This window comes from Alligator mississippiensis, chromosome 1 (genome assembly GCF_030867095.1).
Source record: "Alligator mississippiensis isolate rAllMis1 chromosome 1, rAllMis1, whole genome shotgun sequence".
Classification (NCBI taxonomy): domain Eukaryota; kingdom Metazoa; phylum Chordata; order Crocodylia; family Alligatoridae; genus Alligator; species Alligator mississippiensis.
Genome location: NC_081824.1, coordinates 176,475,090 through 176,491,905, shown reverse-complemented (window position 1 = coordinate 176,491,905; position 16,816 = coordinate 176,475,090). Strand labels below are relative to the sequence as shown.

The 16,816-nt window shown below is 41.3% G+C and overlaps 1 protein-coding gene across 2 annotated transcripts in view; it reads right to left on the bottom strand.

Annotated features, from left to right (window-relative positions):
• Positions 1-5,830: 5,830 nt before the first annotated feature.
• The window catches only part of CLIP4 (CAP-Gly domain containing linker protein family member 4), a 48,249-nt gene continuing 37,263 nt past the window's right edge, over positions 5,831-16,816 (bottom strand). The window contains exons 12-17 of one of the 2 annotated variants that reach the window (XM_059717190.1): positions 15,507-15,644; positions 14,875-15,009; positions 12,188-12,311; positions 10,209-10,273; positions 8,817-8,889; positions 5,831-7,590 (exon numbers count right to left, since the gene is read on the bottom strand). In XM_059717190.1, the coding sequence (XP_059573173.1) occupies positions 7,269-7,590; positions 8,817-8,889; positions 10,209-10,273; positions 12,188-12,311; positions 14,875-15,009; positions 15,507-15,644 (857 nt within the window). In that variant the 3' untranslated portion in view covers positions 5,831-7,268. The remainder of the gene's footprint in view (positions 7,591-8,816; positions 8,890-10,208; positions 10,274-12,187; positions 12,312-14,874; positions 15,010-15,506; positions 15,645-16,816) is intronic. The other variant, XM_059717196.1, reaches the window with a different exon arrangement.

The window sequence follows — 16,816 nt, the reverse complement described above, 5'->3', positions numbered from 1 at the left end:
TTGTGTGGTGAGACTGTGTCTTTCGAAACATCTACACTAATCTCAGCATCAATTTTTTTGTAAAACACTGACTGGCTCATAATCTGAGAAAAAACTGTTACCTACATAAAGTTTAGAATACATCTCCTATCTAAGCAAGCCAATATTGGAGAGAGGGAGAACCTCCTTCCTGTCTAATAATTAATCACCACTTAACAGGGCTCCATAAGCAAAACAAATTAGCTTTAAAGTACAGCAGGTACAGAGATGGGTACAATGGTTTCCTAGCTCAGCATCCAAGTTGTTCTATTTTGGACAAAAGACATCACTGCGTGCCAAGAATTTTTGGTTCTTTAGATATCTATTCATGAGGCATGTTTTCCTTTTAGTTTTAACCTGGACTTTAATGCCTTTTAATGACCACTGTCCTGATTTTTCAGTCTACAGTAAATGTGGTTTTAGCTCTGTGCTCAGCCCTAGGTCCGTAGTCACTGTTTTCTCAAATGGGTGCACTAAACTAGACTGTCTGGTCCTTCCTTGTGGCAATGGATTGGAAGGAGGGGGGTTAACCTCTGATCATCCATTTCATGCTTCTCATGTATTAGTGACTCTAGAGCAGGGGTTCCCAAACTGTGGTACGTGTACCCCTGGAAGGGTACACAATTTCTCCTGTGTAAGGGCAGATTTAATTTTCATTACAATAATAATTGGCATTTAAGGGGGTTAAAATATAAAATGTATGCTGGTAGTTGTACACGGGCAGCCGGTAAATCTGGAAGTGGGTATGCAATAAGAAAGTTTGGAAACCTCGGCTCTAGAGGAAGCAAGAACTGTATCATCACTCTCGTTAGATTATCAAACTACTTGAGAGTGGGAAAAAGTGATCTGCCAAAGCACAGATGAGAATTGGCAACAGGTCTAAGACTAGATATTTAGAAGTTTCCAGACCGAAAAGATTTTGTTAAGAATATTCTACAACCCAAGAATGATTGGGGGGGGGGGGGGTAAGCAGAACAGCTGAAATGAGATGTATATGCATTTGGAGAACCTGCATATACCACATAACTAGGCTTGGCAGGATTCATTTTTTAATCAATAAACATTGATAAATGGCAAGTTCACTTGATAGACTGACAGGAAAATATTTCCATTGGTAATAATTGGTATGTATAAAAAAAAGAGACTGTAACAGGGAACCCTTACCCCTGTTACTGGACAGTGGAGAAAGACAGAGGGACACAGAGCGGAAGGGTCAAAGAGGGAAACAATGGGTGGCCTAATAATCATAGAAAATTAAGGTTGGAAGGAACCTCAGGAGGTCATCTAGTCCAACCCCCTGCTCAAAGCAGGACCATCCCAGCCAGGGCTTTGTCTAGCTGAGTCTCCAAGGATGGAGAGTCCATAACCTCCCTGGGTAACCTGTTCCAGTGCTTTACTACCCTCCTACTGAGAAAATTCTTCCTAAACTTCCTTTGATGCAACTTAAGACTGTTCCTCCTTGTTCTGTTATATGCCACCACTGAGAACAGTCCATCTCCATCCTCTTTCGAACCATCGTTCAGGTACTGTAGTTGAAGGCTGATAATAAATCCCACCTCAGTCTTCTCTAGACTAAATAAGCCTAGGTCCCTCAGCCTCTCCGCAGCAGTCATGTGTCCCAGCTCCCAAACCATTTTCATTGCCCTCCACTGGTCTCTCTCCAATTTGTCCACACTCGATCTGTAGCGGGGGGCCCAAAACTGAACACAGTACTCCAGATGTGGTCTCACCAGTACTGAATAGAGGAGAAGAATCACTTCCCTTGACATGCTGGCAGCACTCCTACCAGTGCAGCCCTTCTTGGCAATAAGGGCACACTGTTGGCTCATATTCAGCTTACTGTCCACTGTAACCCCCCAGGTCCTTTTCTGCAGAGCTGCTGCCCAGCCAGTCAGCCACCAGCCTGTACCGGTGCATGGGATTGTTCTGTCCTAAGTGCAGGACTTTGCTGAACCTCATGAGAGGTCTTTTCGTCCAATCCTCCAATTTGTTTAGGTCTCTGAATCCTAGCCCTAATCTTCAGTGTATCTACTCCTCCCCATCAGCTTGGTGTTATCTGCTTGCCGAGGGTGCACTCTATGCCATCTTCCAATTCATTGATCAAGATATTGAACAAAACCAGCCCCAGGACCAACTCCTGGGGCACTTCACTTCATACTGGCTGCCAACTAGACATTGAGCCATTGATTACTTACTACCCTCTGAGCCCAGTGCTCCAGCCACTTACTATCCACCTTGCAGATAATTCATCCAGCCTGTACCTCCTTAGCTTGCCTGCGAGAAGATTGTGGGAGACAGTATCAAAGACCTTGCTAAAAATCAAGGTATACCACATCTACTGGTCCCCCTGCATCCACAGAGCCAGTCATCTCAACATAGAAGGCAATCAGGTTGGGGACTGAAGTGGCAACTCCAATTGTGCTTTGGCCTTAAAGACTTCATCCCTGCATACCTGAGCAATATTCTTACACTCCTCTCTAGTTATTTGTACAAGTTCACACTTCTTATAAGCTTCCTTTTTGTGATTTAATTTACTGAAGAGCTCCCTGCCAAGCCAAGCTGGTCTTCTGCCACACTTGCTAGTCTTCCTGCACACTAGGATGTTGTCCCCACCACTCTCCAAAAAACTTCCTGGATTGCCTATTACTGCTGTACTGCCCTCCCAGCAGATGTCAGGGTGATTGAGGTCCCCCATGAGAACCAGGGCCTGTGATCAGGAAACTTCCAGCTGTTTGAAGAGAGCCTCATCCACCACTTCCTCATGGTCTGGTGATCTATAGCAAACCCCCACCATGACATCACCCTTGTTGTTCTCCCCTCTGACCCTAACCCAGGGATTTTTGACAGGCCTGTCTCCAGATTCAAATTGGAGCTCTGAGTAATCATGGTTTTTACAAAAAGTGCAACTCCTCCTCTTTCCCCCTGCCTGTCCTTCCTGAACAGTTTGGAGCACTGTCATGGATGGGTACAGTCATGCAAGCACCCACCAAGGCTCTGTTATTCGAATCGCATCCTAGTTCCATGACTGTGCAAGGACTTCCAATTCTTCCTGTTTGTTTCCCAGGCTCTGTGCATTCGTGTTCAGGCACCTAAGGTAGCTAGTCAATTGCCAGATTTCTCAGGAAGGATGAGAACATCTCTGCTGCCCCCTCCCCCCCCAAACCTTACCTCAGAGCTTTGGTTTCCAGCCCTGGGTGAACCTAGTTTAAAGCCCTCCTCACTATGGCCTGTGGCCGAAGATGCTCTTCCCTCTTTGTTGGGTGGATCCCATCTCTTCCCAGCAGTTCGTCTTCTTAGGAGATCATCCCATTGTCAAAGAGGCCAAAGGCCTGCTGGCAACACCACTTGCTCAGCCAGGTGTTGATCTGCAGAATGCGCCCACTCTTCCCTGGGCCCTTTCCCTTGACTGGAAGGATCAAAGAGAACACCACCTGAGCCCCCGTTCCATTCACCCCTGCACTCGAGAGCTCTGTAGTCACTTTTGATCTGCTCGGTGTCTCTCCTGGAGTATCACTGGTGCCCACATGGATAAGCAGCATGGGGTAGTTGTCAGAGGGCCAGATGAGTCTCAGTAATCCCTCTGTGACATCTTGCATCCAGGCTCTGGGCAAGCAACAGATTTCAAGACCACAGAGGTCAGGTTGCAGATGGATCCCTCCATCCCCCGCAGAATTGTCTCCAGCCACCACCACCCATTGCTGCTTCTTGGTGGTAGTCGTCTCAATCCTTCCCACCTTGGGGAAGCCTGGCCTGTCTTCCTCCACCAATGCTCCTCACCCTGTTGCTAGAGCTCCATATTTGTTCCCTAGATAACTGCTGCAGGTGGAAATGAAGATTTCTGCTTGCTGCCAGAGATCACAAGCTTCCAGCTTCCTGGGAATCCGTGTCCTCTCCCTTCTCTAGCGCTGCCTCTGGCAGTTCTTCTTCCAATCCCAGAGGTCTCCGCCAGCATCGAATCAATGAACTCCTCATGGCGGAGAATGCTTTAGAACCTCACCACCTCCTCCTGTAGCTCTCTTGCCTGTTGCCCGAGACACACCACCAGGAGGCACTGCTCACACTACAGGCACATCCCCACCTGGCCATCACCAGAAGGAACCTGCGAGCCGCCGTGCCCATGGCACCAAACCTAGACTTGGATAGAAGCCTCACAGGTGCAAGCAGTGACAGTGGCTCTGGCACTGTGACATCCTCCAGCCATTTCCCTGTTTCTTTTAATCTGCCTCTTCTCTCTTACTGCCCTTCTTCCAAGCACAACTTATCTAGCAAACTTGACTGAAAGCTGGCCTGTATACTGTTCCTTAGCCTCAAAGGCTTTCTTTTTCCTTTCTTCCTCACACCTACAGAAAGGCTCTCTCCTCAAAGTGTGAGTGGGGGGGCAAAGTACCTGCAAACCACTTGCTGCCCCTGGTCACTTGGGGAGTCTCCTTTTATACCATGCTGGACCTGGACTGGCTCCACCCCATCATTAGGGCTTCTGTCAGGCACAGGCAACAATCACTCAGCAACACTCCCAGCTTCTCAGAGCACACCCCCCAAACAAATATTCAGCAAGCCAAAGGCACAAGCAGCTTTAGATCACTTACTTCCCTGGTCAGGATCTGGTGCTGGGTTCTCTCCCCTGCCCTCTCCCAACAAACTGCTTGCCCTGTTTATCACTCCCTAGTTGTTTGGAGAGTCTCCTTTTATACCCTGCTGGGCCTGTACTGGCTCCACCCCCTTATTAGGGCTTCTGTCCCACAGGCAGCAACCATTCAGCAAGCACTCAGCTAGCAACATTCCCTGCTTCTCAGAGCACAGGCCCCAAACACACACAGTCCATCAAACACTTAGCAAGCCAAAGGCACAGACAGCTCTGGATCACTTACCTTCCCTGGACAGGATCTGGTGCTTGACTTCTCTTCCCCTTTCCCTTCCTCCTCTTGCTCCCAGCAACCTACCTGCAAACTGTTTGCCACCCCTGTTTTCTTAGTCCCTGGTGGCTTGGGGAGTCTCTTTTTAAATAACTCATCAATTAAGCAATTAGCTACTTGATCTGGCCTAATGACTCATCAATTAAGCAATTAGCTGCTTGTTCACAGGTGCAAGAAGTGAGCTGGAGGGAAATAACGGGCTACTTTAAAAAACCCTACCCAAAAGAGGGTGGGGGGCACGGGACCTGGTATTTGAAGCTCCAGTCTGGTAGCAGCAGGGTCCTCCTGCCTGGGCCAGGCCACTTAAGAGCCGGGGTGTGGGGGACCAAAGACAGCAGACATGGCTGCCTCTCCCCATGTTCCCAGTGGTCTGGGAGTGCTGCAGTTGTTCTTGTTCCCTGCCCACCTGGCTCTTTCCTGATGAATGAACAAATTATTTAAAGCGGGTATGATTTACGGATATTTGCTTTTTATATTTTGACGTGATTTTATAAAACTATAACAATATATTGTCATTACTAAATTGTCTATCTGTCCTCCCCACCCCTAATTTCATGCAATCCTGAAAAATCAATCAAAATAAATGCTTAAAAACAAACATCAATTTTAGTCATCAAAATTATTAAAAAATTGAAAATCAAATTCTGCCAAGCCTACACATGACACACAGTAGCTGCAATATGTAAACAAAATGTTGTTATACCTTCCTTAAGCGTCATTCTCCCCAACTTAAGTGAAAAATAAGTGATATAAAACGTATATTTTGGGCCATCTAACAAATTCCTTTAAAGAAAGGACGTTAAAAACACTAGGCACTGATATTTGATTTTACTAATGGCAGGAAAAAAACACAAAGGAAACAGCTGTTAGACACCGCAACTGTCTTCAAACAATAAAGCAATAATTTAGATGGTTTAATAAAATGTTTACATTCAATATTTACAATTATCTTCTATTAAAAATTTCCATGTTAGAATATGCAATCTTAATATAGTTCAGAAAAAAATAACTATAACAATATTTAAAATATCACATACTTTGTATAAACTGCAGAATTCAGCCTAAAGATGGGATACTGTGTTATGCTTTTCATGTAAGTGACATTCAAACAAACAGTTCTGTGCTAAATTACTGTTTCTGGGATATTTATGCTCCTGAATACCTGTAGTGAAATACTGTTAATGTATGCCAAACAGTTAAAAAAAAAAACAAACTTATTTAAAGAGACAGACACATTCTTATTCAGTTGTTTAAAAGACCATATTGCATTCAAATAAAATAAGAGTTTCAGTATTGCATCTAAAGAGATACTAAATTTAATCAATACTTATACATTTAGAGACAAATTAGAAATATAAAAATGGCAAATGTAGGAAAAAAAGGACCTGTTCTGATGGACATGGTACAAACCAATAAAAAGTGACAAGCTTGATTTAAAACAGATATATATGTATGTTCTGCACAGCACAGACTATAAAGACTTAATATTTATAATGCAGGTACTATATATGATCCAACCTTAGTTTCATATTCATTAAAAATGTTAGCTTGCAGCGAAATTCTTCAAGGAATGGGGGATAACTCTCAAGAGGGGAGAGGAAAAGTGCATTATATTTTGAAAAGTGCTTCTTGCATGTTTTTACTGTCTTTTCACAAAAGCCTACGATGAAAAGTGCTTTACTACAAACCTGAAACATGGTAAATTAGCGATTTTTAGTTCCATACCACTGTAGCAGTAAATTCTTCCATTTACCTTCTTTTGCCATCAACCCATACACCCTTTCAAAGGGTAGAATTTTTCTGAATGGTAAAATACTAAACTGCTTCACAGCCAATTTGGGGAAAAAAGTAATTTCTTTTTTCCTGCTTATTGCTACCAGCTGGTGCAGCAATGGACAAAGTGTCTAGTAAACGGACTAATGTCACTTGTTAGTAAACTCCTCTGTCACAAAAAGCAGTACATAAAGCATTATCAAGCTCATTAGTAGTTGGAAAAAAGTCACATGCTCTCTAAAGCTTTGTGATTTCATCAAGCATCAGATATGCCTTTATCTTTGAATATTATTCAAATATGGCATCTCAGACCTAAGACAGTTTTACAATATATTCCCAAAGCAAGGATGGTTTCAAATGCATGAAATGAAATATTAATTTCACTCCTTGGTGTGACTAGTTACAGCCTAAGGATATTGGCATGAATTGCAAAAATACAGGTTTAACTCTGAAGATAAAAAAAAGCCAGCGGTCCATGCAGACAAGTTTGGGGCTCTTTTGAGTGCTTTAATCCTTCTATTCCACTGCATCAGCACTTGGCTCACTTGTTGTATGCATTTAGGGTCAGCAAATATCATCCACAAGTTTTGCCCCATTAATCCCACGATATGTTACTCTACTAGGTCGAACTAAGACTCCATGGTTTGGCTTGCAAGTGAAATACCGCTTCTCACCCACAGTTCCATCATTCTTCCCCTTGGCACTTCTGAGTTCAAGTCCAAGCCATACCCCTGGTGCAAAGTCAGTAGGACCAATGTACCTAATAGTGCCCATCTCATTAGAGCTGGTTAGAAGGACCTGAGAACCCTCGTGTAGCTTCACCGATCCCTCAGTGTTAGCTGTAGTGGTGTTACTCCAGCTGCGCCGAAGAACAGAGCTCTTAGATCTAGTTAGGGAGAGAAAAACAGGTTTCTGACAAAGTGCACACAGGGAGTTCTCCCGTTTGATGCATCTTCCTGACTGACAAGATTAAAAGATAAACTCAAATGCCTTTTAAAGACCAGATTGCTTTCAGATCCCACCTAAGCAGTAGTAAGATATGCGAGAAGTTAATTTACAGATAAAGTACACATTTGAAAATCAGTTCTGCTTTAACTTGATGTTAATACCTACATTTGCTTTCAAATAACTGATATCACTAATACAGCATTATAAACTTGTACAGCTGGCAAACACCTTGAACATGACAATTCAGTGTCCCTATAAACTGAGCTAACACGAAGTTGTTTGTTTTCAGGCCTACACCTGGCAGATAGATAGCTTTCATTCAGAATCTGGGCAGCAAGATAAAAATCCAAAACTAGTATCTATATACAAAACGTTAATGAAATCAATCATTTTGTTCTAACCAGTTACATATTTTAAAGAAATGAGATGCCTTCAAACCATACTCTATTAATCTACAATAAAAAATAAAGAACTAGAAGACTGCCTCAGGGAAGGGGAGTGGGTATAGTAGAATTAGCATACGTTCAGAAAAATAACTCCCCTTTCCCCCAATTTGATACACAGCTTAAATCAGCATTTCTCAACCCATGGGTTGCGATCCAAAAGTAGGTCACAAGAATATATGAAAGGGTTGCGAACAAACTTTAAAAATGGAAAAAAGGGAAAACAGTGGCTTTTCCCTTGTAGGCTGGCAGAGTTCCAGCCTGCAAGGGGCTGCTTGCCCCCCGCCCCACACATGGGGGGGCCTGGAGGTGGGGGGCAGCGGGTCGGGACTGGCCACTGATGTTTACAAATGGGTCCTGGTACAAAAACGGTTGAGAACCACTGACTTAAGTTATAGTTTGTCAAAGGAGCTGGGATATTTCAGAACTGAAACTTGCTCCCCTTCTGTTTTGGTGTCATGAGTTCTGAGTAAGAGCTCATGAGTGATTCAGCTCTTCTAGGGATAGTTCTCTAATCAGTCATTCACTATCAGAAATCAGTGGGGACTGTTTGTTAAGCTAGGCCAACAGAATGAGGAGAGCTACACATAACTTCAGAGGAATCTTTACCCGTTACATGTATACATCAACAGAATAAAATTCTGACCTTAATTCTCCCAGTCATCCTGAACTTCAGGTGCCCAGTTTTTGCAGCTAATAAATATTTAAAACACATACTCACCTGACAAAGGTGTGCCTCCTGTTCATTTCCTTTTGAGAAGATGCAGAAGTTGTACTCAAACTTCGTTTAAAACCTACACGGGACAATGAATAAATGAGGTAATTAAGCTGATTAGAATATTTTTGAAAAGTGTATACGATATGCATTTACTAGGCTTTTACCATCTCATTTACTAGACTCCTTCCCCTCGCTCCTACAAACTACTGCTCATCAGAAGAAGAATATATTTTTCAAGCAAAAGTGTAATAGAACTAGATTTTCAAGAAGCAGAGGGAAAAGGCGATTAAGTCAATAAAAAAAAATGAAGTTTTAAACACCTCTTCTCCAAAATTTCTGTTCAGAAAAAATTATTTATCAAAAAAAGTCTGAACAGGTCTCAGAAAATATGAATTTGATATGGAACTGCTCCTACTCTGATTTCCACACCAATCTTGCCATTGCTTCTTCAACTCCTGACCTGTTGTCCTTGCCTGTAAGCTGCTTTGGCAAGACCCTTATTTTTAGTTTGTAGTAAGACTATTATATTAGCACCAGAGATCTGGGCCTCGCTATACTAAGCACTGAACAAATAGGTAGCAAGGCACAGACCCTGCCCCAAAAAGCTTACAATGTAAATAGACAAGACAAAGAAGGGATAGAAGAGAAAGAGACAGGTGAAGTGACTCAGCCAATGTCACACAGGTGAGTGCATGGCCCTAGTGTGTCTGTCTCCCAAGTCCCAGAACAGTATATCCATTGGACTACACTGCTTTCTATACTTTATCTCTGGTGTATAAAAAGAGTTCATAAAGGTGTTCAAAACAGTTTCTTCTGTAGAGATTTCATAAATCCTGTCCTTACAAAATAGCAGATAAAGGGAGAAATATGCATTTAGACCAGTAAGATTCTTCTAAAACCAGACATTTGGTTAATAGAAGCAAGGAGCATAAGAAACATTAGAGGAAGAAATTCAATTTTTCAAATTTTCAGTTTTAGTTGGTTGTTAATTTCTAGGTTTAATATTATTCTTAAACACTGGAGTCTGCAAGTAGGAGGAGAGGAACAGTGGAAAAAACCCTAGTTGTACCTGGTTCACTCTCCCTTTCAGCATCCGCTCTCTAACGCTGTGACAGAACACTGGGCAAGATGGACCTATAGTCTGACCCAATAAGTGGCAGTTCTTATAGGAATCCATAGTGTTAAAAACCTTCTGGGGCCTGCTGTGGTCTTTCTGAGTTCTTTGCAACAAAGAATTATTCTATTATTTTTTTGTAGTGAACAAAAAACCAGTGCAAACAACTAAGAACTGACACTTTCTCAGGGGTGCCTGAATATAGAAGGGTGCCTCAAATCTGCAGAGGCATGCCTAAAAAGGTTGAGAACCACTAAGCTATATAAAACATAGTTTCTTACCTGGAAAAGACTGATTCATTTTACCTGAGGAAGTTTCTGTGAGGGAGTCTAGGGAACCTGTTAATCTGAAATGAGACGGTGTGTTAAAACTCTTCCAAACTGAACTATAACTTTAATAAATATATTGCTGAATTATTTTGGAAAGACATCAGTGTCAAGGTTTACTGAAAAAGTGTCAAGGTTTACTGTTGATTAGTGCAGATCTGGGTTTCTTCCCATCCTGCAAGTTAAATTTTGATTCCAAATAGACATATTTTAATTGCGCACAGGTCTGTTAACGCAGAGTAAGATTCCCACAGCAGTCATTTCTCTCAGCTTGCATACACTAATTTCATCAACTACTAATCTAAAATGCTACCTGTATATACCCAATAATATGCAAGTTATAGTAAGCTCAATGATCAGAGAAAAACTACTAAGGTTTACGTCTTAATGGAAGTGCAAGATGAAAGTCAATCACACAGTAAGAGAAAGTGCTGCATGTATATTTAAGGCTACAAATACAGTGCTGGTTCCTCTGTGTTGCAGCCTTATAGACAGAAGGAAGTGAGAAAATATTTATCTTCCATTTCGTGATGCATAGTACTGTGGAATTTCACTGTGCTAAAAGGGTGAGATGAGGGAGAAGTGGAGAAGAGAACTGTAACTGGATACATACAAAGTGATCTTCCGCTGACCAAAACTAGGCAAGTGAAGAGACAGAGCTGTTTCTGATATTCCTCCACAAGCCCAATATTAGTGGCTCTAAATCAACAACATGGCTCCTAGCTCTGGCTCCTATATGTAGTTTGGCTAGGAGAATTCTACAGATTACCATGAAGTTCCCTACCCTGGGGGTCTTCAAGAGGAGGTTAGATAGGCATCTAGCTGGGGTCATCTAGACCCAGCACTCTTTCCTGCCTATGCAGGGGGTCGGACTCGATGATCTATTGAGGTTCCTTCCGACCCTAACATCTATGAATCTATGAAAGTTACATGGTGTCCAATACAGAGTCCTTTCACTAGAACTTTACATCCAATATCAAGTTTGTCCCTACTAATGAGTAGTCACAAACACTTACTATATTAGCTGTGCTCCTAAAGGTAACTACTGGACTGAAACGAACATTTGAAAAGTGTGCAAGTTTGCTGTAAGAGCCACATGGGTATGCTTCCCATTTATACTGCATTAGTACTGAAAGGTTTCTGTCAATAAGTTGGTCTATGACCACCTAGCCTTCACCAGCAGGAAGAGCACGTGCTTATTAGGCCTGTGCAAAGCAGCTAGTATTTGCTTCGGATTAGGATGGTTCGGGGGACAGTGATTCGATTTGGTGATTCAAATCACTGTCCCGAATCAATTCAGCCAAATCTGATTCAGAGATTCAGTCACCGCCAAACCGGCTGAATCAAAGAGGCCCCATCTCCCACCTGCTCTCCCAGCCCCGTTTAGGAAAAAAGGAAAAAAAAAAGCACCACACTCACGGGCTACTGCCAGACTGGGGTGGGGGGGGAAAAACGCCACTGCCCCACATTGCATGAGCCCCCAGAAGCCCTGATGGCCACTGCAGCAGCCAGTGAGTGCGGGGCATTTTTTGTTGGTTTTTTTTTTTAAGGAGCCAGGATGCTGGGGCCAGGTGGGGCAGCCATTGATGGGGCTGGGAGAGTGGACAGGGGATGCGGGGGCCCCTCCTCCAACCACCCCTCCCACCATCTACTTACCGGGACGGAGACCAGGTCCAACTCCCTGTGGCAGTGACCAGAGACTGCCCAAATCTTTTTCAAATCGATTCGGACCTTTTTATTGGTCTCCTGATTCAATTCAGATTTGGAGATTCGACTGCCAGATCGGGCTGAATCTCTTCCTAATCAAATCGGCACCCAAAGCTTTGCACAATCCTAATGCTTATATAGAACTCTTTCCCAGTGGAGAGAAAGGTGGTAAGAAAATGAGGAGAGGATAACATTTGCTTGCATGTCAAAATGACATCATTACTTGCCTCTGCACACGAGATGGTGGTGCAAATATGCCGTATCTAGGGAGGCAGCTAAAGTACTGCACCCCTCCAACTGAACCATCATTCTTGCCATGAGGTTTGTCCAGTTCAATACCACACCAAAACCCTAAAAAAGATAAAATATGAATATTTTAAAAGAATAATTTTAAAATGTCAACTGTGAAGACAGCAACATTTTTGTACATAATAGTTAAAACATGGGATTTATCGTTGTATATTCACCTAATTTATAAATAAGAGGATTTTCACCAAACCAAGAAATAAGATTTTCCTTTTTCTGGATGCGATCTCTTTGATTTGAGTCAATAATCACAAATACAGAAGAAGCAATTCCTAAAAAATTTCAAGATATGAATGTTTTGTTTACAGATCAAAATAATCCCAAAAACACTGTTGATCTTTTTAAACATCTAAACCTATTTTTAAAAGGAGTTAATTTTAAATAAAATGCAAAAGACCCAAAAGTTGCAAAGATTGTTTTTAGGCAAATGCAATGCTGCTAGAAATTGAAGTTTTCTGATGACAAAACAGTCAGGAATGAGTTACTGGCAGTTCAAGTTTCTTCAGCTCTCCGACCACCTACCTTAAACCTGATCTCAAATGACTTCCACTAAAATTAAAGTGTGAGCTAATACTCATTCAAGTCTCTCTCCCTGTCTAAAATACATAGTGCTTCATACTAATGTCAAGCCTGATTTTTGTCATGTGGACACAAATGTATGAAGAACTGGGACTGGCCAACAACCCATTTCATATGGATCACTGAACAGCCATCAAATGTTAATAAGTTTGAACACTAGCACCCTGTGATAAATGTGAGCTAATTATGTGAAGGTGATAAGTTCCATATCCCATTATCAGTCCTTATGCTATCCATCCCCAAAGACTCAAAATTAAATTCAGGTCACTTGGAGCTTAGGCTATGGATTTAAGGGCAATACTAATCAGCTGAAGAAACAAGGACCATGACTTTTAAATTAAAACACCTAAATATATATTAAAAAGTTCCTTTTTTCCTGTTCTCACAACAATGTGGCCAAAATCAACAGGCCTATTGTTATGCAAGGAATGGCAGGCCACCAAAAGCAATAGGAAAAGGGATTTTTGCCAGCTTGTCAGGAAGATATGTTCCTGTCATTTTTGCCTATATTATGTTGGGGTTTTTTTAAATGGCTACCTTCCTGACATGAACATTCAGAACGGTGGTTCCCCCTGCTATTCCCCAAACACACAGTGCTAAATTACTGCAAGCATAAAGATTAGTGATTATTCCACAGTAGAATTTCACCCTCTTTTTTTTTTTTTTTTTGCAGTAAAAGGCAGTTTCATTCTCAATGTTAAAAGAGACACAATTTCTCTTCTAAAAATGAATATATTGAAGAGCTCTTTGATAAAGATCATTTAGCTAACACTAAAAGGACTTTGTTAGCATTTGCTACAGTACAGAAAGAAACTCCTTTCATTTGCTCCCTTAAAAGGACAGAAATTAGCACAAAATATAAAAAGATTCAAGATAAAAATACAAGATGGGGGGAAGAAACCAGTTTAGTATTTAACAGAAAAAGTTATCGTGTGAGCTAATACTCATTTGTGTCTCTCAGCATATGTAATCACCAAATACAAGCTGCACATGCGAACATACCCATTTGAGGACAAGAAAACATTTCAGCTGTTTCCATTAGACTGTAATATAGATTACACAGAATTTACAAATTAGATTATATTAACATCCTAATCTAATATTCCTTAAAATGTACTTGTTTCAATGAGGAATACAATTTCTGCCATTTGATGCTGCATTTTGACATTTTACCTTCAACCTTTTTTTAAATATCGATGCCACCAAGTGTCAAGACAGAGTACTGTTACTTGAATTATCAATCAAGTAGGTTTCCATTTAAACCAGTCTTGGTGAAAAAATACCAGACAACTTAGCTATGGGCAGTCTCAACTTTGTGATTATGTTCTAGGCATAGGTCTGGAATATGAAGGAACTCAAAAATTACAAGAGTGTCAAGCAATTTAGTTGGAAAGGATGCATGGTCAAGTTACAGTTTCTATCATTTCAGAACAATCCACTTCCATTTCAAGATGACTAGCTATTTCTCACAATTGGGGTAATTTCCACCAAGTCAATTCTCTAGATATCTGCACTTTCTTATTGGGAGCAATAATATAAAAGTGGTCCCAAGAGATAACTGAATTTAGACTAACAATCTTTTTCATAGTTTACCAGCCACCAAAGCATTTCCAAAAAGAGAAGAGCATAAATATATTGTGGTACAGCTTCCATGTTGCAAGATATCAGCATGGACAAAGAGCTGCATATAAAAGCCCAGAGAAGAAAAGGAGTGTGTGATTGCACACCCTCTTCCCCCACCTCCCCACAACTGAACTCACAATATTAAAAACTTTATGAGAATTTCAATAACCAAATATTTCAGTATTAAAATATTTCTTCCAATTCATCTACCTTAATGGTTAAGTGGAAATCACATATTATATATTAAATACCCACCTTCTCCATGCAGCTGCAATTTCAAGAAATATTCTAACATAACAGGAGAGAGAGAGAGATTTGTAATGCTTTTTTTAACTTAAAAGTCCAAACACGCACACTGGTCATATTAATCTAATTCTACAATATATTTGATAAACTTATAAGATACCTGGTGCAAACTTTGTCGACCCATAGAATCTAACAGTGCCAGTTCTCTGTCCAACTACCAGCACCCTGTCTCCAAGCTGAATTTCTCCTTCATCAAAAGGGTTTTTTCTTGTGGCTGGAGAAGCATTATTCAATCCTATTTAAAAAACAGGGAAACAAGCTGAAATTAGCACACCAGCAACTGTGAAAACAAAGAAGGGTTTAGCAACATGTCAGCCAACACAAAGGAATAGTCTCTGACCAACCTGTACTTTATACCAAACCAAAACCCATACAAAATACTCCTTTGCTTCAGTGGGAGTTGTTTGACTAAGGAACACTGGACTTAAAGCTCTTAGTTCATATTGGGAAGTTGAAGGCACAGTCTGAAGTACAGTTCAGCTCTGAAAGTTAGACCTTAAAAATTATAACTCCTTGCTCAGTTATTTTAATAACTGTAACACACAAAACCTTAACTTTAGGGATAATTACTTGACAAGTGCCTCCCTCCTTTAAACTATGGTCCCAAGTTGTGACTTAAAGAACAAGCAAATATGTTCCCTGTGAACATCTGACCTATCAGATAACTGACCTGCCCCCACATCCCCAGCCTGTGAAGATATCCCTTATAACTAAACATAGCGCACACAGTACCAGTACTGGTTTTAGATGAGATGGAAGTTACTTTAGTCGCTGCCTTCTTATTACTGTTGGTTGAACTCCTTTTTGGGAGATGATTATGTTTAGTCTCTAAAGAAGTAGTAGAAGAAGAGCTACTGGAGCCAGAAAAAGCTGAAAGTAGCAGTAAATGGAAATAGTTATCCAGAAATCATAATCAGGGAAGGACTAACTAACAAGAAAGAAAAAACAAGTATGAAACAGAAAAACCTCATTAATTCACAAAATCAGTAAGGGAGCAAAACAAGAAACAAAACAGACATATGCAGCATGAGCTTTTACTTATTTGTTTTGGCAATGGTAAGCTTGTGTTAGCTATTTATAATGCTTCACAACATACTGATAAATAGTTTAGAGTATATTTTTAAAATAATGAAGGCTTATAATACAAGACCTCATCACCTCACTCTCGGCATCCAGTATATTAAATCTTTGATGAGAAGTAGGGAAAGTGACATTTTTGTGGGTAAATTATGAAGTGTGTGGATTAGTGCCTACTGTATGCTGTTAGATACTGTATTAATATTAAAATCCTTACTATAAAACAAGAATGGGAGATAAATCATTTTTAGTTCCATTTGCAAACCTTGATGTTGAAGCTGTCCAATCAGATTTATTTCTAGCATCTTTCTTTTCTTTATAGCTCTCTAGTTTTCAGCTATTTCTTTTCTATTCTGCCCAAACATCAAGTGTGTAACAAGATACTTAGCATCTGTGGCTCAGTTTCCCTACCTAGGAAGTTGGAGATAATTCTCTTAACTGGCTTACAGAAATGTTGCAAGACTAAACACATTGGTGTCTACAAAGCACTGAGGTCCCCACAGGGATGCTCCCAAGAAGAAAACACGATCAATGTTAACAACCAAATCTTCAATTTATTAACAGAAGTCAAGAACTATGACCTGCAGCTACCACAAACTAGAACACAGGCTTATGGACTGACGTACTTACAGCAGTGAATCTCAACCATGGTGCCTTGAGATTCTTTCAAGGGTGCCACAGTGTGCCACTTAGTAGTTAGGTATGCAAACATAGATAGACCCACAGGCTGTGTCCAGATGAGCACGGATGTGCGATGTGTGGCACCACAGACCCATCTGTGGTGCTACACACTGCACATGCAGGAGTTCCTTACACTGCCGCCTTGCAGTGCCGGGTGGGGGGGGGGGGGGGAGTTGACACCGGGAGATCCTGGGGTCAAAAATATCCTTGCCAAAAAAAAAAGTGGGGCAGTGCACACTGCCCAAAACTGGAGCCTGGCTGGTTGGAGCCATATCTGGCTGCCA